The sequence below is a fragment of the Montipora capricornis genome, chromosome 11 (assembly GCF_036669925.1).
Source record: "Montipora capricornis isolate CH-2021 chromosome 11, ASM3666992v2, whole genome shotgun sequence".
Lineage (NCBI taxonomy): Eukaryota > Metazoa > Cnidaria > Anthozoa > Scleractinia > Acroporidae > Montipora > Montipora capricornis.
Genome location: NC_090893.1, coordinates 27891173 through 27916172, shown reverse-complemented (window position 1 = coordinate 27916172; position 25000 = coordinate 27891173). Strand labels below are relative to the sequence as shown.

Here is a 25000-nt window from a genome sequence, read left to right as displayed (position 1 = left end):
AGAAAAATATAAGGATTTGTATGGGAATCCCGATAAGCGACCTGAGGAGAATTAAAAAGCCTAACCTTATTTCCATTGTAGGGCGCTTCTTTCCTGTGTGGTTTTTTTTCCAGATTCGACGCGAATTGAGCCATTACCAGTTCCTCGGTTGTCAATGGTTATAGTAAAAGACCAAAGCTGAACACTCAATTCTCCTGAGCCAATCAAATTGAGTCAAGTATTCCTGGTTAAAATATTCTGACGGCCACAAATGCGCCGTAGAATTCAAGGGCAACGGTTTTTTTGATTTCAATCCGCTAGACGCGCAATCGAAGCCCTGCCAGCGACATCAGGCGGCTTTGATGTCCCAAACGAAACTTCGGCAGGGACGACAAACATGGCAATAAGTTTAGTCTTTGTAATCGAGAATTTATTCCTAAAATTATCTTCTAAGGTCTTTTATCGGGATTCCCATACAAATCCTTATATTTTTGTTGGCTTTCTCACACTGAGCTTGGGGCGCCATTGGCTATGCAAGGGGGAAGTTCCTTTTATGCAAGACCGTGTCAACGAAGCAACAAGTTTCTCCTAACGGTGACTTATTGCCATATCTATAATTAGTTTGAAAGAAAACAACCACTTTCCTTTATATGGAATTTATTTCTTTATCTTCCCTTAATACATGCATCGCCAACGATTTGATTCGTTTTCCCCAGTGTAGTCTCGTTTGCTTCTCTGTATACTCTCTATAATTTTGAATTGCCTCTTGCCTTGACCTAGAACAAAGTAAATTATTTAATTAGAGTGTACGTACTCTCTTCTACTTTCACACTGCCATTTAGCGGTTAAAATCTTCAAGCCCCGCGACTGCAGAACAGTATTTTAGCTTCCTGTAAACAAACCTGTCTTCCAAGGACTTTCAAAGCTAAGTCGTAAGATGTACTTACTGTCACTGGTATCAAAGGATTACTTTACATAATTATGAAGACGTACATGTCTCCGTTGACAGCAACAAACCTCAGTGACTATTTTAAATGAGAGCATCGAAAGCAACATGACATCCACGGCAAATGATCGACATACTGATGGCATCAGTACGAGGGTATTCTAGAGGTAACGGAGGTTTTGCGTTTTTCAATTTGTCCTCAATAGGTCAGGGTTTAATAATCTCTTATCCCCTTTTTGTTTCCAGTTATTCATCTACTCGAAATTTGCACACAACCCCACGGGGTATCTTCGAGACAAACTTAAAGCGATATTTTATCTGACAGAAAATGCAATTAAGTTATGAACTGAGCCACTTCGTAGACTCACCTTTTCCTTGGGCGCAAGTTACCTATCACACTCATCCACATTCTACTTCTAAAGAAATAAAGATAAATTTCCGTCAATGTCAACCAATGCATATGGACCCTGATTTAACTTGTATGAATTAACCTCTGTTAACAGCGTGCAGAAAAGAAGTTTTAATACACTTTAAAACTTCCAAACCCCTTTTCTTTTCCTCAACTCGATTCCTATGTGAAAAGAGCCAGGGATAAAAAGAGTCATTTTTCTTGGGAAAGGTCATACACGTAAGGCGGTGGGATTTCAAATGTTCAGACACACTTGAAGACGCCTTACACACTGATGCACTTTGATTTACACGCATACCCTTTTCGTTATTTTCGTCAACCGCCCACCACACATACTAAAACTAGTTGTGCCTTGCGGCAAGTGCCAACGAGGCAAAATTGTTTTATGTCTCTGGAATGTGTGAAAGTTTGACACAGAGGTAAAATTATTTTATTAAAAATGAAAGTAGGAAAGGAAGAGTGTGAAGTAACTCTGATAAGAGTCTTGGTCTTGAAGGCATAATTTGAGGAATTCCATAATTTCAAAGTGTGTAAATGTTGAGGGAGTATTACTTAAGTTCGAAGCAATATCTTGTGATGTTGAAGTGTTACTATAGGTTTACTGGTTGTTTGAGTATTGTTTGAATAAATGTGCGCATAAATTTTCGTTTCATTTTTTGATTCAATCAAAAAAAGATAAATACAACAAACGTATGAAGGTTTTTGACTGAACCTTGGATATTACATCGATTACACTTTATTTACACACTTTGAGAGTGTTCTGTCTGAGTCCAAATTTTAATGTAAAAACGTTATACTCTTTGTCCAGAGAAAGGTGAATTGCTTTTGTAGTGGTATACACTGTCTCTGGTTGAGAATTTACTCTAAAACAAGAAAATGAAGGTTTGATTATCGAGCAACTGCTGCCATAAAGAATAAGTGACAGAAAAAGCACTCTGCGGTGAACATAAACCATGACAACTTAAATGGTCTGCTGAAAGTTAACTATCAGTATAAACACAAGCGCAACTATTACACTGATGGCGTAAAAACTTTCGGCAGCCCCGTGTAGGGAATGTGTTTCATCAGCGCAACTCGAACTTTCACGCACTTGGTGATGAAGGTTATAATAACAATAATAATAACAGCACTGTATTTCACATTGAATGAACCCTGAAAAGCAATGTCTGCTAAGCTAAAGAACCCAACATTTAGTTGTCGGCTTGTAACGGCGATTAACCAGATAATAAATGTATTGAACGCAATAATCAAGCAATATTGTCTACCCCCGCTTTGTCCAAGTTGTGAGTGGTTTTAATTACGCAACGCTGGAGTTCAAGGACAATTCTTTGTGCTATAAGAAGATGTGTTATAGTAATTTGTTCAATTCTTTGATCTGAAGTCTTTAAAAACGTGGCAATCGACGAAAGAAAGCACTGGTTTAAAATTGACAAGCGAACACGCTGGTTCGAAATTGACAATTGAACACGCTGGTTCGCAAGCGAACACGCTCGTTCTGTCCGAAATTTGTAGGTATAACCCTATTCCTTGATCAGCCGCTGCTTACAATTCAATTTACAAACACGTAAGGCAACTACAAGCGCCTCCAATCTCACTAGCTGAATCGTCCGCTGAAACAATACACACACCACACGGTGGAAGCGACACATGCAAAAACGTGACGTCACTACCCAAATATGGGGTATTACTTACACCCAAATATGGTCAAAAAAGGGTCCCTTACGCTGAGATGAGATTTTTCTTCTGTACTCACGTACGGCTCTATGATTTGCCAACTCGACGGCCGACCCTCTGGGGTCGGCCGCCTCGTTGGCAAATACATCAGAGTTAGATATCATCGCGGTTGAGCAGAAACTTAAATACTTGCGAAGAAAGCCTGAAATAAATCCAAACTTCAACGCAATTCTCATGTATTTCAATTTTCGCAGTTCAATGACGTCAACTCGTCAACTCTGGCCTTGAAACCTTGTTTAGACTTATGAAAAGACCTAAAACAAGAAGAGAAATCACCAAAAAATGCAAAAGTCGCCGTAGGCTTATTGGCCGTTTGTCGTAGGTAAAAGATAAACGATATAGTAGTATTTAAAAACGTTTTGCCACCTGGACTTTGTCCACAATCTGTTTTATTACGTGGGATGCCGTAGTACCACGTCTTAAGGACGGTGCCACCTATTGTTATTGCGTATTTGTTCTGTGCATCACGCAATCATTTTGTCACCTGCTGATTATATCTTTTTGAAGTTAAACTATTTTCCCGATTTTTTCATCAAAATGCCTCGGAAGATTTATTCCGTTGCAGTGCGAAACACATGTATCTTGTAGCAAAAGACCAAAGGAAAGAAATCATAATGGAACAGTGGTCACAACGACATTTTGGAAAAACTAGAAACAATGATCGATCGAAGCGAGAAAGTGTACGGTGCACAAGAATTATAGTTTTCAATGGAACCATCCTTAATTCCACTATAATGAAACCGGGCTATTTATTTTCAAAATTAAGAAAAACCAAATGTAGTTAATTCTTCGAAGACAACCGTACAGGCTATGGGATCAATACTTTCAGTGCAATAATTATTATTTAAAAATATTGAAGGGCCGCAGCCAGGATGAAACAGTTGAAATTAAAGAAAAAAACGATCTCTGGCTAAAATGATTGAAGACTACGAGCTTTCGACTGCCTGAACTGCAGTCTTCGATGGGTAAAATGAATGATAAGAAAGCAATAAGAAAGTTTGAATAAAAAGCGTGAATTGCGAAATAATAAAAATGTAAATGGTTATGAATGTTTGTTAAAAAGAACGTTGTATTGCCCAGGTAACGGGCAAGAATTGTTATCTGCGTTAGGTGTCACTCTGGTATGCCACGCTTCTAATGTTTTTCTGGTTCTAAAAGTGCTTTTGTCAATAATTGGCGCGTTTTCAAAATCAATGGCGTGGTTGTTGGACCAGGCGTGATTGGCAATTCTAGAACTTTTGGCCGCAGTTTTGGTGTTTCTCGAATGTTCTTTTTTTCGGGTATTAAAAGCTCTGCCGGTTTCCCCAATATAACACCACCAACAACTTGTACAGGGAATTTTATACACGACGTTGGTCTGCGATTCCATCGAAAGTCGGAATTTCGGAGCTGGGAACTGTTGTTGTAGAGTGGTAAATGGTTTGTTTACAACTGTGACATCGTGTTTTTTGAGGACACGTGTCAAAGGTTCAGTTACTCCTTTGATGTAAGGAAGAGAAGCGAAAGACTTCCGTGACTCAGTTGGTTCAACCATCTTGAAAAACATTCCAACAAATCCCTCTGGGGATACATTTGTTGTTGAGGATCGAGTTTTTTTAGCCTGTATGTTTTTGATGAACTTATGATGTTTACAGAAAGCCCACCCATACAGACAGATACTTAGCTTTTAATTCCCATCACGACAGTCCACACAAGGTCAGCACAGCATCAACTCTCCTGCACAGATCCCTAAATCTACCCAATTCCTCCGAAGGATAAAAGCGGTAACTTAATTATGTTCATGCAGCTCTGGAGTCCAACGGTTATCCTTCTAAGTATTTCAGTACTTCAGTAATATCCAAACTCCCTTGCGGCGAATAGAACTCCGACACTTTTCCCAGCTTTTTGGCATTCTGAGAGCGAATTCTGTTATTACGATGAGAGCAAACATTTAGTTTGCATGGAATACTTCCCGCCTGCGATGATTTACACAGTATTAAACGTCACACGTGAAAGTATTTGATAAAGTGGACAGTTGCTTTTTCTTTGAGAACGGCAAGCTTAAAAGTAAAGAGAAAAATTATATTTCATTCTAGATCGACACTGAAAACTTGCTTCTGCTCTTGCTAAAAAATGTATATCAATATTTATTTACTTTTTCATCAATATTTGTTTTGTATAAAGCAGGCAAGCAAAATATGTACCTGGCTTAGTTCGCATCTTTGAGCGTTAAAAACGAATTTTCGGTGCTATGTTTGTGGCACGGCAAGTCGTACATTTTGAGGTCACCCATCCAGATACTAACCCCGCTCAAGAGCGCTTAACTTCAGTGCAAATTTGTCACGAACATAAATAGGTCTGTTGGAAACGTGCTTAAGTTTCAAAAAAATGAGCGCCAAAATCGGCAAGAATTTGTGACCCTGATGAATAATAAAGCAGCTGCTATTTCCAAAATGATGGAATTACCTGGTGATAAAAAGCCTCGTCTAGGAGAAGAAATTTTTGACCTTGCAGAAACAATGGTCAACCTCAAGAGTTAGGAGATTGTCATCTTTATGCTGAATTCGAACATTTCTTCTCTTTTTTCAAAATGACCCTTAAACAATTTTTGAGGGATAATTCCACTTAAGTTCGGATTCATTCATCTATTAATTTATTATATAATAACCCAAGTTATTCACGGATTTTGATTGGTTCTTGCCTATGGTCTATTACAGGACAGACGCACGATTGACGTCACCATCAGCTTTTATGCGAATAAAGTTTAATTCTTTATTATATAAAACAAATAGATTCCATGTTGCCGTGGGTCTGTAAAGTAATAGATCACATTTTGACGTCATCTGTGATCTATTACTGAACAGACGCACGGCAACATGGAATCTATTTGTTAAGTTTATTGTAGACTGGATGGAAAGAGTGAAAAAACATTATATCATGATTACCTTGTTTGCAGCCATAGACTTCCACTCTCATTGATATGTGGCTGTGCCAAGTGACGGGTCGGAATCGGATGTAACGCGCTTGGATTGGTGGGTTTAATTTGTGGTAGATGATTGAATCTTGATCGCTGTTTGCGGTAAATTCCTAAATGGAAAAAAGAAGACAATTGGTGATGCGAAGACCGACAATTCTTGTTTATTGGCTAAAGAGTTCATGATCCACAGCACAACCAATGAGGGATAACAAGCAAGAAAGTCCACCGCGTGATGATAATGTACACACGACATCCAATCAATAATAAGTAAACGTTTGACTGGGAGATTTGAAAAATGAAGGAAAATGTCTTTAGTAGAATTGTTTAAATGGGCAACGGAAACATCCACCCGGCACGGTAAGAACGCCATGCAGGGACCTTAAGAATTTTTTTTATTCAAAGAACAAGTTCTGAAATTGATAGAAAAGGGCAAAGATAGATTGTTTCCACTGTCGGACTTGTCCGCCTGTCTTGTAGACGAACTATAGAGCTTGATTAAAGAAAACCGCAACTGTGGATTTCTTCAAAGCAGGTCATGACGAATTGCCTATCGTCACATGTTACCTTGTCAACGGTCTGTCTTTGTTCCTTGTAGTATCGGAAGTTAACTCCACCGTTACTGTATTGCAGTTTGTACTTTGTAACCCACTGGTTATTCTGATTCCTTCCTTGTGAAGCTACAGCTCTCACTTCATAGTAAAAAGTTCGTAGATCAATCTGCAACCATTGATTCTTATCGTTTTTCTTTGCAGACCAGGCACCTTGCTTTATTCCTGACTTTTGGAAGTTAAGTCTTCCCTGGATGGCGGCGTGATTTAGATCCCACTCAGAAGACGCTTGTATTTGCGCGTCTTTGATTGCACCAAATTCTATGCCAAGAGGTTGTTGACATTCTGGTTTTTAAATTGAAATAAAATGTTGCGGTCAGAAGCCCTCTTTGCATGTTCACATTCGTTAACAATAACTGAGCCACTTCCCAACAACCTTAGTAAGAATGCCACTAGTTTTAAAAATAATATGTATCAACACATAATCAGCACACCAATAGTGGAAAGCTTACATTGTTCATTAAATGGAATTAACTTCTCTCTCTTTACAGCAACTAAGCAAAAGAAGTGATTATTTTATTTTGAAAATATTTAGATCATGGAAATAAACTGAATTAAAGTCGCCAGTTCCAACTAAAATCAAAATGACTTAAAGAGCGAACAGTTTTCCTATTTTTCCTTAAAGCTTTTTCCTACTGATCAAATGAACATTGTTTGCCCAAGTGCCACCTTTAACGTCATCTTTACATGCAATAAATGAGCAGGTAGGCTTTCTTTTGGTTTGGATTGGTCTTGTCGGTTTTTGTTGTTGTTGTTGTTGTAGACACCCATTTAAAAGAAACATTGCATTAGGAACTTTGAGCCTCAAAATTTTTAGTTATAGAGAGGGGAATTTCTCCGAGCGGAATGTGTCCTAGGTTCCTAAGATCAGTTCTTTATGCAACAGCATGTTAATGACGCAAACTCTGGCTTTTAAACCTTATTCAGACTTGCACAAGGGCCTAAAACAAGAAGAGAAATCAGGAAACATACAAATGCCTGTATTCATAGGCTGTCGGTACTGTTTGGACATTAAGTATAATGTAGCTTTGTAAATAGTGTACTTTTTGCATTTATTTCTATTTATATATTAATCTTATTTAGAGGCATGCTTATGTAAATAGCCCATTATTATTATTATTATTATTATTATTATTATTATTATTATTATATTTGAATGTAACATAAGATATGTAATTTTATCTTTTGAACAATAAAGATACATTAGTAGAAGAATGTGTTGTCATCGGCAATGTACTGCAGCTTGTACATTGTTACCCACCGCGGGTGATCATGTCTACCTTGGGACGCAACGCGTGACACTCTTAGTCTCGAATATACTGGCAATAAAATCTGCAACCACTGATTGCCACCTTACATATCTCCTTGCCGATCACGAATCTGCTTTGGTAGTCGATTCAAACAAAATTGTCTACCCTTTAAGGCTACGGGATTTAGATGTCACTCTGAAGAGGCACTCATTGATGTCTTCACACTAATTTGCACAGCTAGGGCACTCTGGCAATTGCAGCTGAGTGTCTGTGTAACTGCTTTGCCTTTACGTGGGATGCCACAGGCAGACTACGCCTGAAATCCAATCGCCTTAGCCTTAACCGAAGTTGCAGGAGGTTGCTACCCACGTGCTTGTTCTCATCTTAAAAGTTAAGACTTTTTAACTAAGGTTACTGCGTAGATAGCTAACCATATAGCTTATTTCATTTCGTAAATAAAAGAGAAGCTATATAGTAGTATTTAAAAACGTTTCGCCACCTCAACCATGTTCGTAATCTACTTTATTTAAACTTTTACTTTGGAGGTTTTTCCATTAACTTCGCCTGCACTAAGGCCATTTAAAAAGATGATCAAAAATCAGGTTCAGGGTATACGGGAAAGCATAAAGGGGAATCACAGCGGCTAAAAACTGTATTTTAAACTACGACACCATGGATGTCAAGTGGTGGGACAATGCTCATCTTTAGCTAATCTTCGCAAATAAACATTCACCACTACCTTTTCTAACACCAAAATGTTCAGCTTTCTAGATAACTGCCTTTTTTCTTTTTTTAAAGTGACCCTTAAACAATTTTTGAGGGATAAATGTAATTCTACTTAAGTTCGGATTAATTCATCTTTTAATTTGGTTTATTGTAGACGGGATGAAAAAAGTGAAAAAACATTATATCATGATTACCTTGTTTGCAGCCATAGACTTCCACTCTCATTGATATGTGGCTGTGCCAAGTGACGGGTCGGAATCGGATGTAACGCGCTTGGATTGGTGGGTTTAATTTGTGGTAGATGATTGAATCTTGATCGCTGTTTGCGGTAAATTCCTAAATGGAAAAAAGAAGACAATTGGTGATGCGAAGACCGACAATTCTTGTTTATTGGCTAAAGAGTTCATGATCCACAGCACAACCAATGAGGGATAACAAGCAAGAAAGTCCACCGCGTGATGATAATGTACACACGACATCCAATCAATAATAAGTAAACGTTTGACTGGGAGATTTGAAAAATGAAGGAAAATGTCTTTAGTAGAATTGTTTAAATGGGCAACGGAAACATCCACCCGGCACGGTAAGAACGCCATGCAGGGACCTTAAGAATTTTTTTTATTCAAAGAACAAGTTCTGAAATTGATAGAAAAGGGCAAAGATAGATTGTTTCCACTGTCGGACTTGTCCGCCTGTCTTGTAGACGAACTATAGAGCTTGATTAAAGAAAACCGCAACTGTGGATTTCTTCAAAGCAGGTCATGACGAATTGCCTATCGTCACATGTTACCTTGTCAACGGTCTGTCCTTGTTCCTTGTAGTATCGGAAGTTAACTCCACCGTTACTGTATTGCAGTTTGTACTTTGTAACCCACTGGTTATTCTGATTCCTTCCTTGTGAAGCTACAGCTCTCACTTCATAGTAAAAAGTTCGTAGATCAATCTGCAACCATTGATTCTTATCGTTTTTCTTTGCAGACCAGGCACCTTGCTTTATTCCTGACTTTTGGAAGTTAAGTCTTCCCTGGATGGCGGCGTGATTTAGATCCCACTCAGAAGACGCTTGTATTTGCGCGTCTTTGATTGCACCAAATTCTATGCCAAGAGGTTGTTGACATTCTGGTTTTTAAATTGAAATAAAATGTTGCGGTCAGAAGCCCTCTTTGCATGTTCACATTCGTTAACAATAACTGAGCCACTTCCCAACAACCTTAGTAAGAATGCCACTAGTTTTAAAAATAATATGTATCAACACATAATCAGCACACCAATAGTGGAAAGCTTACATTGTTCATTAAATGGAATTAACTTCTCTCTCTTTACAGCAACTAAGCAAAAGAAGTGATTACTTTATTTTGAAAATATTTAGATCATGGAAATAAACTGAATTAAAGTCGCCAGTTCCAACTAAAATCAAAATGACTTAAAGAGCGAACAGTTTTCCTATTTTTCCTTAAAGCTTTTTCCTACTGATCAAATGAACATTGTTTGCCCAAGTGCCACCTTTAACGTCATCTTTACATGCAATAAATGAGCAGGTAGGCTTTCTTTTGGTTTGGATTGGTCTTGTCGGTTTTTGTTGTTGTTGTTGTTGTAGACACCCATTTAAAAGAAACATTGCATTAGGAACTTTGAGCCTCAAAATTTTTAGTTATAGAGAGGGGAATTTCCCCGAGCGGAATGTGTCCTAGGTTCCTAAGATCAGTTCTTTATGCAACAGCATGTTAATGACGCAAACTCTGGCTTTTAAACCTTATTCAGACTTGCACAAGGGCCTAAAACAAGAAGAGAAATCAGGAAACAAACAAATGCCTGTATTCATAGGCTGTCGGTACTGTTTGGACATTAAGTATAATGTAGCTTTGTAAATAGTGTACTTTTTGCATTTATTTCTATTTATATATTAATCTTATTTAGAGGCATGCTTATGTAAATAGCCCATTATTATTATTATTATTATTATTATTATTATTATTATTATTATATTTGAATGTAACATAAGATATGTAATTTTAAGTTTTGAACAATAAAGACACATTAATAGAATCTGTTGTCATCGGCAATGTACTGCAGCTTGTACATTGTTACCCATCGCGGGTGATCATGTCTACCTTGGGACGCAACGCGTGTCACTCTTAGTCTCGAATATACTGGCAATAAAATCTGCAACCACTGATTGCCACCTTACATATCTCCTTGCCGATCACGAATCTGCTTTGGTAGTCGATTCAAACAAAATTGTCTACCCTTTAAGGCTACGGGATTTAGATGTCACTCTGAAGAGGCACTCATTGATGTCATCACACTAATTTGCACAGCTAGGGCACTCTGGCAATTGCAGCTGAGTGTCTGTGTAACTGCTTTGCCTTTACGTGGGATGCCACAGGCAGACTACGCCTGAAATCCAATCGCCTTAGCCTTAACCGAAGTTGCAGGAGGTTGCTACCCACGTGCTTGTTCTCATCTTAAAAGTTAAGACTTTTTAACTAAGGTTACTGCGTAGATAGCTAACCATATAGCTTATTTCATTTCGTAAATAAAAGAAAAGCGATATAGTAGTATTTAAAAACGTTTCGCCACCTCAACCATGTTCGTAATCTACTTTATTTAAACTTTTACTTTGGAGGTTTTTCCATTAACTTCGCCTGCACTAAGGCCATTTAAAAAGATGATCAAAAATCAGGTTCAGGGTATACGGGAAAGCATAAAGGGGAATCACAGCGGCTAAAAACTGTATTTTAAACTACGACACCATGGATGTCAAGTGGTGGGACAATGCTCATCTTTAGCTAATCTTCGCAAATAAACATTCACCACTACCTTTTCTAACACCAAAATGTTCAGCTTTCTGGATAACTGCCTTTTTTCTTTTTTTAAAGTGACCCTTAAACAATTATTGAGGGATAAATGTAATTCTACTTAAGTTCGGATTAATTCATCTTTTAATTTGGTTTATTGTAGACGGGATGAAAAAAGTGAAAAAACATTATATCATGATTACCTTGTTTGCAGCCATAGACTTCCACTCTCATTGATATGTGGCTGTGCCAAGTGACGGGTCGGAATCGGATGTAACGCGCTTGGATTGGTGGGTTTAATTTGTGGTAGATGATTGAATCTTGATCGCTGTTTGCGGTAAATTCCTAAATGGAAAAAAGAAGACAATTGGTGATGCGAAGACCGACAATTCTTGTTTATTGGCTAAAGAGTTCATGATCCACAGCACAACCAATGAGGGATAACAAGCAAGAAAGTCCACCGCGTGATGATAATGTACACACGACATCCAATCATTAATATTAAATAAACGTTTGACTGGGAGATTTGAAAAATGAAGGAAAATGTCTTTAGTAGAATTGTTTAAATGGGCAACGGAAACATCCACCCGGCACGGTAAGAACGCCATGCAGGGACCTTAAGAATTTTTTTTATTCAAAGAACAAGTTCTGAAATTGATAGAAAAGGGCAAAGATAGATTGTTTCCACTGTCGGACTTGTCCGCCTGTCTTGTAGACGAACTATAGAGCTTGATTAAAGAAAACCGCAACTGTGGATTTCTTCAAAGCAGGTCATGACGAATTGCCTATCGTCACATGTTACCTTGTCAACGGTCTGTCCTTGTTCCTTGTAGTATCGGAAGTTAACTCCACCGTTACTGTATTGCAGTTTGTACTTTGTAACCCACTGGTTATTCTGATTCCTTCCTTGTGAAGCTACAGCTCTCACTTCATAGTAAAAAGTTCGTAGATCAATCTGCAACCATTGATTCTTATCGTTTTTCTTTGCAGACCAGGCACCTTGCTTTATTCCTGACTTTTGGAAGTTAAGTCTTCCCTGGATGGCGGCGTGATTTAGATCCCACTCAGAAGACGCTTGTATTTGCGCGTCTTTGATTGCACCAAATTCTATGCCAAGAGGTTGTTGACATTCTGGTTTTTAAATTGAAATAAAATGTTGCGGTCAGAAGCCCTCTTTGCATGTTCACATTCGTTAGCAATAACTGAGCCACTTCCCAACAACCTTAGTAAGAATGCCACTAGTTTTAAAAATAATATGTATCAACACATAATCAGCACACGAATAGTGGAAAGCTTACATTGTTCATTAAATGGAATTAACTTCTCTCTCTTTACAGCAACTAAGCAAAAGAAGTGATTATTTTATTTTGAAAATATTTAGATCATGGAAATAAACTGAATTAAAGTCGCCAGTTCCAACTAAAATCAAAATGACTTAAAGAGCGAACAGTTTTCCTATTTTTCCTTAAAGCTTTTTCCTACTGATCAAATCAACATTGTTTGCCCAAGTGCCACCTTTAACGTCATCTTTACATGCAGTAAATGAGCAGGTAGGCTTTCTTTTGGTTTGGATTGGTCTTGTCGGTTTTTGTTGTTGTTGTTGTTGTAGACACCCATTTAAAAGAAACATTGCATTAGGAACTTTGAGCCTCAAAATTTTTAGTTATAGAGAGGGGAATTTCTCCGAGCGGAATGTGTCCTAGGTTCCTAAGATCAGTTCTTTATGCAACAGCATGTTAATGACGCAAACTCTGGCTTTTAAACCTTATTCAGACTTGCACAAGGGCCTAAAACAAGAAGAGAAATCAGGAAACATACAAATGCCTGTATTCATGGGCTGTCGGTACTGTTTGGACATTAAGTATAATGTAGCTTTGTAAATAGTGTACTTTTTGCATTTATTTCTATTTATATATTAATCTTATTTAGAGGCATGCTTATGTAAATAGCCCATTATTATTATTATTATTATTATTATTATTATTATATTTGAATGTAACATAAGATATGTAATTTTATCTTTTGAACAATAAATATACATTAGTAGAAGAATGTGTTGTCATCGGCAATGTACTGCAGCTTGTACATTGTTACCCACCGCGGGTGATCATGTCTACCTTGGGACGCAACGCGTGACACTCTTAGTCTCGAATATACTGGCAATAAAATCTGCAACCACTGATTGCCACCTTACATATCTCCTTGCCGATCACGAATCTGCTTTGGTAGTCGATTCAAACAAAATTGTCTACCCTTTAAGGCTACGGGATTTAGATGTCACTCTGAAGAGGCACTCATTGATGTCATCACACTAATTTGCACAGCTAGGGCACTCTGGCAATTGCAGCTGAGTGTCTGTGTAACTGCTTTGCCTTTACGTGGGATGCCACAGGCAGACTACGCCTGAAATCCAATCGCCTTAGCCTTAACCGAAGTTGCAGGAGGTTGCTACCCACGTGCTTGTTCTCATCTTAAAAGTTAAGACTTTTTAACTAAGGTTACTGCGTAGATAGCTAACCATATAGCTTATTTCATTTCGTAAATAAAAGAGAAGCGATATAGTAGTATTTAAAAACGTTTCGCCACCTCAACCATGTTCGTAATCTACTTTATTTAAACTTTTACTTTGGAGGTTTTTCCATTAACTTCGCCTGCACTAAGGCCATTTAAAAAGATGATCAAAAATCAGGTTCAGGGTATACGGGAAAGCATAAAGGGGAATCACAGCGGCTAAAAGCTGTATTTTAAACTACGACACCATGGATGTCAAGTGGTGGGACAATGCTCATCTTTAGCTAATCTTCGCAAATAAACATTCACCACTACCTTTTCTAACACCAAAATGTTCAGCTTTCTAGATAACTGCCTTTTTTCTTTTTTTAAAGTGACCCTTAAACAATTATTGAGGGATAAATGTAATTCTACTTAAGTTCGGATTAATTCATCTTTTAATTTGGTTTATTGTAGACGGGATGAAAAAAGTGAAAAAACATTATATCATGATTACCTTGTTTGCAGCCATAGACTTCCACTCTCATTGATATGTGGCTGTGCCAAGTGACGGGTCGGAATCGGATGTAACGCGCTTGGATTGGTGGGTTTAATTTGTGGTAGATGATTGAATCTTGATCGCTGTTTGCGGTAAATTCCTAAATGGAAAAAAGAAGACAATTGGTGATGCGAAGACCGACAATTCTTGTTTATTGGCTAAAGAGTTCATGATCCACAGCACAACCAATGAGGGATAACAAGCAAGAAAGTCCACCGCGTGATGATAATGTACACACGACATCCAATCAATAATAAATAAACGTTTGACTGGGAGATTTGAAAAATGAAGGAAAATGTCTTTAGTAGAATTGTTTAAATGGGCAACGGAAACATCCACCCGGCACGGTAAGAACGCCATGCAGGGACCTTAAGAATTTTTTTTATTCAAAGAACAAGTTCTGAAATTGATAGAAAAGGGCAAAGATAGATTGTTTCCACTGTCGGACTTGTCCGCCTGTCTTGTAGACGAACTATAGAGCTTGATTAAAGAAAACCGCAACTGTGGATTTCTTCAAAGCAGGTCATGACGAATTGCCTATCGTCACATGTTACCTTGTCAACGGTCTGTCCTTGTTCCTTGTAGTATCGGAAGTTAACTCCACCGTTACTGTATTGCAGTTTGTACTTTGTAACCCACTGGTTATTCTGATTCCTTCCTTGTGAAGCTACAGCTCTCACTTCATAGTAAAAAGTTCGTAGATCAATCTGCAACCATTGATTCTTATCGTTTTTCTTTGCAGACCAGGCACCTTGCTTTATTCCTGACTTTTGGAAGTTAAGTCTTCCCTGGATGGCGGCGTGATTTAGATCCCACTCAGAAGACGCTTGTATTTGCGCGTCTTTGATTGCACCAAATTCTATGCCAAGAGGTTGTTGACATTCTGGTTTTTAAATTGAAATAAAATGTTGCGGTCAGAAGCCCTCTTTGCATGTTCACATTCGTTAACAATAACTGAGCCACTTCCCAACAACCTTAGTAAGAATGCCACTAGTTTTAAAAATAATATGTATCAACACATAATCAGCACACCAATAGTGGAAAGCTTACATTGTTCATTAAATGGAATTAACTTCTCTCTCTTTACAGCAACTAAGCAAAAGAAGTGATTATTTTATTTTGAAAATATTTAGATCATGGAAATAAACTGAATTAAAGTCGCCAGTTCCAACTAAAATCAAAATGACTTAAAGAGCGAACAGTTTTCCTATTTTTCCTTAAAGCTTTTTCCTACTGATCAAATGAACATTGTTTGCCCAAGTGCCACCTTTAACGTCATCTTTACATGCAATAAATGAGCAGGTAGGCTTTCTTTTGGTTTGGATTGGTCTTGTCGGTTTTTGTTGTTGTTGTTGTTGTAGACACCCATTTAAAAGAAACATTGCATTAGGAACTTTGAGCCTCAAAATTTTTAGTTATAGAGAGGGGAATTTCCCCGAGCGGAATGTGTCCTAGGTTCCTAAGATCAGTTCTTTATGCAACAGCATGTTAATGACGCAAACTCTGGCTTTTAAACCTTATTCAGACTTGCACAAGGGCCTAAAACAAGAAGAGAAATCAGGAAACAAACAAATGCCTGTATTCATAGGCTGTCGGTACTGTTTGGACATTAAGTATAATGTAGCTTTGTAAATAGTGTACTTTTTGCATTTATTCCTATTCATATATTAATCTTATTTAGAGGCATGCTTATGTAAATAGCCCATTATTATTATTATTATTATTATTATTATTATTATTATATTTGAATGTAACATAAGATATGTAATTTTAAGTTTTGAACAATAAAGACACATTAATAGAATCTGTTGTCATCGGCAATGTACTGCAGCTTGTACATTGTTACCCACCGCGGGTGATCATGTCTACCTTGGGACGCAACGCGTGTCACTCTTAGTCTCGAATATACTGGCAATAAAATCTGCAACCACTGATTGCCACATTACATATCTCCTTGCCGATCACGAATCTGCTTTGGTAGTCGATTCAAACAAAATTGTCTACCCTGTAAGGCTACGGGATTTAGATGTCACTCTGAAGAGGCACTCATTGATGTCATCACACTAATTTGCACAGCTAGGGCACTCTGGCAATTGCAGCTGAGTGTCTGTGTAACTGCTTTGCCTTTACGTGGGATGCCACAGGCAGACTACGCCTGAAATCCAATCGCCTTAGCCTTAACCGAAGTTGCAGGAGGTTGCTACCCACGTGCTTGTTCTCATCTTAAAAGTTAAGACTTTTTAACTAAGGTTACTGCGTAGATAGCTAACCATATAGCTTATTTCATTTCGTAAATAAAAGAGAAGCGATATAGTAGTATTTAAAAACGTTTCGCCACCTCAACCATGTTCGTAATCTACTTTATTTAAACTTTTACTTTGGAGGTTTTTCCATTAACTTCGCCTGCACTAAGGCCATTTAAAAAGATGATCAAAAATCAGGTTCAGGGTATACGGGAAAGCATAAAGGGGAATCACAGCGGCTAAAAGCTGTATTTTAAACTACGACACCATGGATGTCAAGTGGTGGGACAATGCTCATCTTTAGCTAATCTTCGCAAATAAACATTCACCACTACCTTTTCTAACACCAAAATGTTCAGCTTTCTAGATAACTGCCTTTTTTCTTTTTTTAAAGTGACCCTTAAACAATTTTTGAGGGATAAATGTAATTCTACTTAAGTTCGGATTAATTCATCTTTTAATTTGGTTTATTGTAGACGGGATGAAAAAAGTGAAAAAACATTATATCATGATTACCTTGTTTGCAGCCATAGACTTCCACTCTCATTGATATGTGGCTGTGCCAAGTGACGGGTCGGAATGGGATGTAACGCGCTTGGATTGGTGGGTTTAATTTGTGGTAGATGATTGAATCTTGATCGCTGTTTGCAGTAAATTCCTAAATGGAAAAAAGAAGACAATTGGTGATGCGAAGACCGACAATTCTTGTTTATTGGCTAAAGAGTTCATGATCCACAGCACAACCAATGAGGGATACAAGCAAGAAAGTCCACCGCGTGATGATAATGTACACACGACATCCAATCAATAATAAGTAAACGTTTGACTGGGAGATTTGAAAAATGAAGGAAAATGTCTTTAGTAGAATTGTTTAAATGGGCAACGGAAACATCCACCCGGCACGGTAAGAACGCCATGCAGGGACATTAAGAATTTTTTTTATTTAAAGAACAAGTTCTGAAATTGATAGAAAAGGGCAAAGATAGATTGTTTCCACTGTCGGACTTGTCCGCCTGTCTTGTAGACGAACTATAGAGCTTGATTAAAGAAAACCGCAACTGTGGATTTCTTCAAAGCAGGTCATGACGAATTGCCTATCGTCACATGTTACCTTGTCAACGATCTGTCCTTGTTCCTTGTAGTATCGGAAGTTAACTCCACCGTTACTGTATTGCAGTTTGTACTTTGTAACCCACTGGTTATTCTGATTCCTTCCTTGTGAAGCTACAGCTCTCACTTCATAGTAAAAAGTTCGTAGATCAATCTGCAACCATTGATTCTTATCGTTTTTCTTTGCAGACCAGGCACCTTGCTTTATTCCTGACTTTTGGAAGTTAAGTCTTCCCTGGATGGCGGCGTGATTTAGATCCCACTCAGAAGACGCTTGTATTTGCGCGTCTTTGATTGCACCAAATTCTATGCCAAGAGGTTGTTGACATTCTGGTTTTTAAATTGAAATAAAATGTTGCGTTCAGAAGCCCTCTTTGCATGTTCACATTCGTTAACAATAACAGAGCCACTTCCCAACAACCTTAGTAAGAATGCCACTAGTTTTAAAAATAATATGTATCAACACATAATCAGCACACCAATAGTGGAAAGCTTACATTGTTCATTAAATGGAATTAACTTCTCTCTCTTTACAGCAACTAAGCAAAAGAAGTGATTATTTTATTTTGAAAATATTTAGATCATGGAAATAAACTGAATTAAAGTCGCCAGTTCCAACTAAAATCAAAATGACTTAAAGAGCGAACAGTTTTCCTATTTTTCCTTAAAGCTTTTTCCTACTGATCAAATGAACATTGTTTGCCCAAGTGCCACCTTTAACGTCATCTTTACATGCAATAAATGAGCAGGTAGGCTTTCTTTTGGTTTGGATTGGTCTTGTCGGTTTTTGTTGTTGTTGTTGTTGTAGACACCCATTTAAAAGAAACATTGCATTAGGAACTTTGAGCCTCAAAATTTTTAGTTATAGAGAGGGGAATTTCCCCGAGCGGAATGTGTCCTAGGTTCCTAAGATCAGTTCTTTATGCAACAGCATGTTAATGACGCAAACTCTGGCTTTTAAACCTTATTCAGACTTGCACAAGGGCCTAAAACAAGAAGAGAAATCAGGAAACATACAAATGCCTGTATTCATGGGCTGTCGGTACTGTTTGGACATTAAGTATAATGTAGCTTTGTAAATAGTGTACTTTTTGCATTTATTTCTATTTATATATTAATCTTATTTAGAGGCATGCTTATGTAAATAGCCCATTATTATTATTATTATTATTATTATTATTATTATTGTTATTATATTTGAATGTAACAAAAGATATGTAATTTTATCTTTTGAACAATAAAGATACATTAGTAGAAGAATGTGTTGTCATCGGCAATGTACTGCAGCTTGTACATTGTTACCCACCGCGGGTGATCATGTCTACCTTGGGACGCAACGCGTGACACTCTCAGTCTCGAATATACTGGCAATAAAATCTGCAACCACTGATTGCCACCTTACATATCTCCTTGCCGATCACGAATCTGCTTTGGTAGTCGATTCAAACAAAATTGTGTACCCTTTAAGGCTACGGGATTTAGATGTCACTCTGAAGAGGCACTCATTGATGTCATCACACTAATTTGCACAGCTAGGGCACTCTGGCAATTGCAGCTGAGTGTCTGTGTAACTGCTTTGCCTTTACGTGGGATGCCACAGGCAGACTACGCCTGAAATCCAATCGCCTTAGCCTTAACCGAAGTTGCAGGAGGTTGCTACCCACGTGCTTGTTCTCATCTTAAAAGTTAAGACTTTTTAACTAAGGTTACTGCGTAGATAGCTAACCATATAGCTTATTTCATTTCGTAAATAAAAGAGAAGCGATATAGTAGTATTTAAAAACGTTTCGCCACCTCAACCATGTTCGTAATCTACTTTATTTAAACTTTTACTTTGGAGGTTTTTCCATTAACTTCGCCTGCACTAAGGCCATTTAAAAAGATGATCAAAAATCAGGTTCAGGGTATACGGGAAAGCATAAAGGGGAATCACAGCGGCTAAAAGCTGTATTTTAAACTACGACACCATGGATGTCAAGTGGTGGGACAATGCTCATCTTTAGCTAATCTTCGCAAATAAACATTCACCACTACCTTTTCTAACACCAAAATGTTCAGCTTTCTAGATAACTGCCTTTTTTCTTTTTTTAAAGTGACCCTTAAACAATTTTTGAGGGATAAATGTAATTCTACTTAAGTTCGGATTAATTCATCTTTTAATTTGGTTTATTGTAGACGGGATGAAAAAAGTGAAAAAACATTATATCATGATTACCTTGTTTGCAGCCATAGACTTCCACTCTCATTGATATGTGGCTGTGCCAAGTGACGGGTCGGAATCGGATGTAACGCGCTTGGATTGGTGGGTTTAATTTGTGGTAGATGATTGAATCTTGATCGCTGTTTGCAGTAAATTCCTAAATGGAAAAAAGAAGACAATTGGTGATGCGAAGACCGACAATTTTTGTTTATTGGCTAAAGAGTTCATGATCCACAGCACAACCAATGAGGGATACAAGCAAGAAAGTCCACCGCGTGATGATAATATACACACGACATCCAATCAATAATAAGTAAATGTTTGACTGGGAGATTTGAAAAATGAAGGAAAATGTCTTTAGTAGAATTGTTTAAATGGGCAACGGAAACATCCACCCGGCACGGTAAGAACGCCATGCAGGGACCTTAAGAATTTTTTTTATTCAAAGAACAAGTTCTGAAATTGATAGAAAAGGGCAAAGATAGATTGTTTCCACTGTCGGACTTGTCCGCCTGTCTTGTAGACGAACTATAGAGCTTGATTAACGAAAACCGCAACTGTGGATTTCTTCAAAGAAGGTCATGACGAATTGCCTATCGTCACATGTTACCTTGTCAACGGTCTGTCCTTGTTCCTTGTAGTATCGGAAGTTAACTCCACCGTTACTGTATTGCAGTTTGTACTTTGTAACCCACTGGTTATTCTGATTCCTTCCTTGTGAAGCTACAGCTCTCACTTCATAGTAAAAAGTTCGTAGATCAATCTGCAACCATTGATTCTTATCGTTTTTCTTTGCAGACCAGGCACCTTGCTTTATTCCTGACTTTTGGAAGTTAAGTCTTCCCTGGATGGCGGCGTGATTTAGATCCCACTCAGAAGACGCTTGTATTTGCGCGTCTTTGATTGCACCAAATTCTATGCCAAGAGGTTGTTGACATTCTGGTTTTTAAATTGAAATAAAATGTTGCGGTCAGAAGCCCTCTTTGCATGTTCACATTCGTTAACAATAACAGAGCCACTTCCCAACAACCTTAGTAAGAATGCCACTAGTTTTAAAAATAATATGTATCAACACATAATCAGCACACGAATAGTGGAAAGCTTACATTGTTCATTAAATGGAATTAACTTCTCTCTCTTTACAGCAACTAAGCAAAAGAAGTGATTATTTTATTTTGAAAATATTTAGATCATGGAAATAAACTGAATTAAAGTCGCCAGTTCCAACTAAAATCAAAATGACTTAAAGAGCGAACAGTTTTCCTATTTTTCCTTAAAGCTTTTTCCTACTGATCAAATGAACATTGTTTGCCCAAGTGCCACCTTTAACGTCATCTTTACATGCAATAAATGAGCAGGTAGGCTTTCTTTTGGTTTGGATTGGTCTTGTCGGTTTTTGTTGTTGTTGTTGTTGTAGACACCCATTTAAAAGAAACATTGCATTAGGAACTTTGAGCCTCAAAATTTTTAGTTATAGAGAGGGGAATTTCCCCAAGCGGAATGTGTCCTAGGTTCCTAAGATCAGTTCTTTATGCAACAGCATGTTAATGACGCAAACTCTGGCTTTTAAACCTTATTCAGACTTGCACAAGGGCCTAAAACAAGAAGAGAAATCAGGAAACATACAAATGCCTGTATTCATGGGCTGTCGGTACTGTTTGGACATTAAGTATAATGTAGCTTTGTAAATAGTGTACTTTTTGCATTTATTTCTATTTATATATTAATCTTATTTAGAGGCATGCTTATGTAAATAGCCCATTATAATTATTATTATTATTATTATTATTATTATATTTGAATGTAACATAAGATATGTAATTTTATCTTTTGAACAATAAAGATACATTAGTAGAAGAATGTGTTGTCATCGGCAATGTACTGCAGCTTGTACATTGTTACCCACCGCGGGTGATCATGTCTACCTTGGGACGCAATGCGTGTCACTCTTAGTCTCGAATATACTGGCAATAAAATCTGCAACCACTGATTGCCACCTTACATATGTCCTTGCCGATCACGAATCTGCTTTGGTAGTCGATTCAAACATATTTGTCTACCCTGTAAGGCTACGGGATTTAGATGTCACTCTGAAGAGGCACTCATTGATGTCATCACACTAATTTGCACAGCTAGGGCACTCTGGCAATTGCAGCTGAGTGTCTGTGTAACTCCTTTGCCTTTACGTGGGATGCCACAGGCAGACTACGCCTGAAATCCAATCGCCTTAGCCTTAACCGAAGTTGCAGGAGGTTGCTACCCACGTGCTTGTTTTCAGCTTAAAAGTTAAGACTTTTTAACTAAGGTTACTGCGTAGATAGCTAACCATATAGCTTATTTCATTTCGTAAATAAAAGAGAAGCGATATAGTAGTATTTAAAAACGTTTCGCGCCTTAACCATGTTCGTAATCTACTTTATTTAAACTTTTACTTTGGAGGTTTTTCCATTAACTTTGCCTGCACTAAGGCCATTTAAAAAGATGATCAAAACCAGGTTCAGGGTATACGGGAAAGCATAAAGGGGAATTACAGCGGCTAAAAACTGTATTTTAAACTACGACACCATGGATGTCAAGTGGTGGGACAATGCTCATCTTTAGCTAATCTTCGCAAATAAACATTCACCACTACCTTTTCTAACACCAAAATGTTCAGCTTTCTAGATAACTGCCTTTTTTCTTTTTTTAAAGTGACCCTTAAACAATTTTTGAGGGATAAATTTAATTCTACTTAAGTTCGGATTAATTCATCTTTTAATTTGGTTTATTGTAGACGGGATGAAAAAAGTGAAAAAACATTATATCATGACTACCTTGTTTGCAGCCATAGACTTCCACTCTCATTGATATGTGGCTGTGCCAAGTGACGGGTCGGAATCGGATGTAACGCGCTTGGATTGGTGGGTTTAATTTGTGGTAGATGATTGAATCTTGATCGCTGTTTGCAGTAAATTCCTAAATGGAAAAAAGAAGACAATTGGTGATGCGAAGAGAGACAATTTTTGTTTATTGGCTAAAGAGTTCATGATCCACAGCACAACCAATGAGGGATAACAAGCAAGAAAGTCCACCGCGTGATGATAATGTACACACGACATCCAATCAATAATAAGTAAACGTTTGACTGGGAGATTTGAAAAATGAAGGAAAATGTCTTTAGTAGAATTGTTTAAATGGGCAACGGAAACATCCTCCCGGCACGGTAAGAACGCCATGCAGGGACCTTAAGAATTTTTTTTATTCAAAGAACAAGTTCTGAAATTGATAGAAAAGGGCAAAGATAGATTGTTTCCACTGTCGGACTTGTCCGCCTGTCTTGTAGACGAACTATAGAGCTTGATTAAAGAAAACCGCAACTGTGGATTTCTTCAAAGCAGGTCATGACGAATTGCCTATCGTCACATGTTACCTTGTCAACGGTCTGTCCTTGTTCCTTGTAGTATCGGAAGTTAACTCCACCGTTACTGTATTGCAGTTTGTACTTTGTAACCCACTGGTTATTCTGATTCCTTCCTTGTGAAGCTACAGCTCTCACTTCATAGTAAAAAGTTCGTAGATCAATCTGCAACCATTGATTCTTATCGTTTTTCTTTGCAGACCAGGCACCTTGCTTTATTCCTGACTTTTGGAAGTTTAGTCTTCCCTGGATGGCGGCGTGATTTAGATCCCACTCAGAAGACGCTTGTATTTGCGCGTCTTTGATTGCACCAAATTCTATGCCAAGAGGTTGTTGACATTCTGGTTTTTAAATTGAAATAAAATGTTGCGGTCAGAAGCCCTCTTTGCATGTTCACATTCGTTAACAATAACTGAGCCACTTCCCAACAACCTTAGTAAGAATGCCACTAGTTTTAAAAATAATATGTATCAACACATAATCAGCACACGAATAGTGGAAAGCTTACATTGTTCATTAAATGGAATTAACTTCTCTCTCTTTACAGCAACTAAGCAAAAGAAGTGATTATTTTATTTTGAAAATATTTAGATCATGGAAATAAACTGAATTAAAGTCGCCAGTTCCAACTAAAATCAAAATGACTTAAAGAGCGAACAGTTTTCCTATTTTTCCTTAAAGCTTTTTCCTACTGATCAAATGAACATTGTTTGTCCAAGTGCCACCTTTAACGTCATCTTTACATGCAATAAATGAGCAGGTAGGCTTTGTTTTGGTTTGGATTGGTCTTGTCGGTTTTTGTTGTTGTTGTTGTTGTAGACACCCATTTAAAAGAAACATTGCATTAGGAACTTTGAGCCTCAAAATTTTTAGTTATAGAGAGGGATATTTCCCCGAGCGGAATGTGTCCTAGGTTCCTAAGATCAGTTCTTTATGCAACAGCATGTTAATGACGCAAACTCTGGCTTTTAAACCTTATTCAGACTTGCACAAGGGCCTAAAACAAGAAGAGAAATCAGGAAACATTCAAATGCCTGTATTCATGGGCTGTCGGTACTGTTTGGACATTAAGTATAATGTAGCTTTGTAAATAGTGTACTTTTTGCATTTATTTCTATTTATATATTAATCTTATTTAGAGGCATGCTTTTGTAAATAGCCCATTATTATTATTATTATTATTATTATTATTATTATTATTATTATTATTATATTTGAATGTATCATAAGATATGTAATTTTATCTTTTGAACAATAAAGACACATTAGTAGAAGAATGTGTTGTCATCGGCAATGTACTGCAGCTTTTACATTGTTACCCACCGCGGGTGATCATGTCTACCTTGGGACGCAATGCGTGTCACTCTTAGTCTCAAATATACTGGCAATAAAATCTGCAACCACTGATTGCCACCTTACATATCTCCTTGCCGATCAGGAATCTGCTTTGGTAGTCGATTCAAACAAAATTGTCTACCCTGTAAGGCTACGGGATTTAGATGTCACTCTGAAGAGGCACTCATTGATGTCATCACACTAATTTGCACAGCTAGGGCACTCTGGCAATTGCAGCTGAGTGTCTGTGTAACTCCTTT

At 37.7% G+C, this 25000-nt stretch overlaps 1 protein-coding gene and 1 pseudogene across 1 annotated transcript; both read right to left on the bottom strand.

Moving 5' to 3' along the window:
• Positions 1-4870: 4870 nt before the first annotated feature.
• Positions 4871-21446, bottom strand: LOC138023296 (uncharacterized). The gene is made up of 15 exons (XM_068870311.1): positions 21299-21446; positions 20619-20947; positions 20024-20165; positions 17810-18138; positions 17215-17356; positions 15010-15338; positions 14414-14555; positions 12209-12537; positions 11610-11751; positions 9399-9727; positions 8803-8944; positions 6589-6917; positions 5993-6134; positions 5514-5533; positions 4871-5023 (listed from the first exon to the last, which is right to left on the bottom strand). Exons 1-15 carry the CDS (start codon positions 21444-21446, stop codon positions 4871-4873), a joined length of 3147 nt encoding a protein of 1048 aa, XP_068726412.1.
• Positions 21447-21574: 128 nt separating this feature from the next.
• LOC138023295 (lactadherin-like) overlaps positions 21575-25000 on the bottom strand; it is a 28114-nt pseudogene continuing 24688 nt past the window's right edge.

Bases quoted from the DNA above. Each gene is read 5' to 3' on its own strand.
- LOC138023296 (XM_068870311.1), bottom strand. From the start codon at position 21,446: ATGTTTCTTTTAAATGGGTGTCTACAACAACAACAACAACAAAAACCG. The intron at 11,752-12,208 runs GTAACATGTGAC...TTTTCCATTTAG, and splicing joins AAGGACAGACCGTTGACAAG to GAATTTACCGCAAACAGCGA. The intron at 5,024-5,513 runs GTAATTCCATCA...AAATCATCGCAG, and splicing joins ACGAGGCTTTTTATCACCAG to GCGGGAAGTATTCCATGCAA.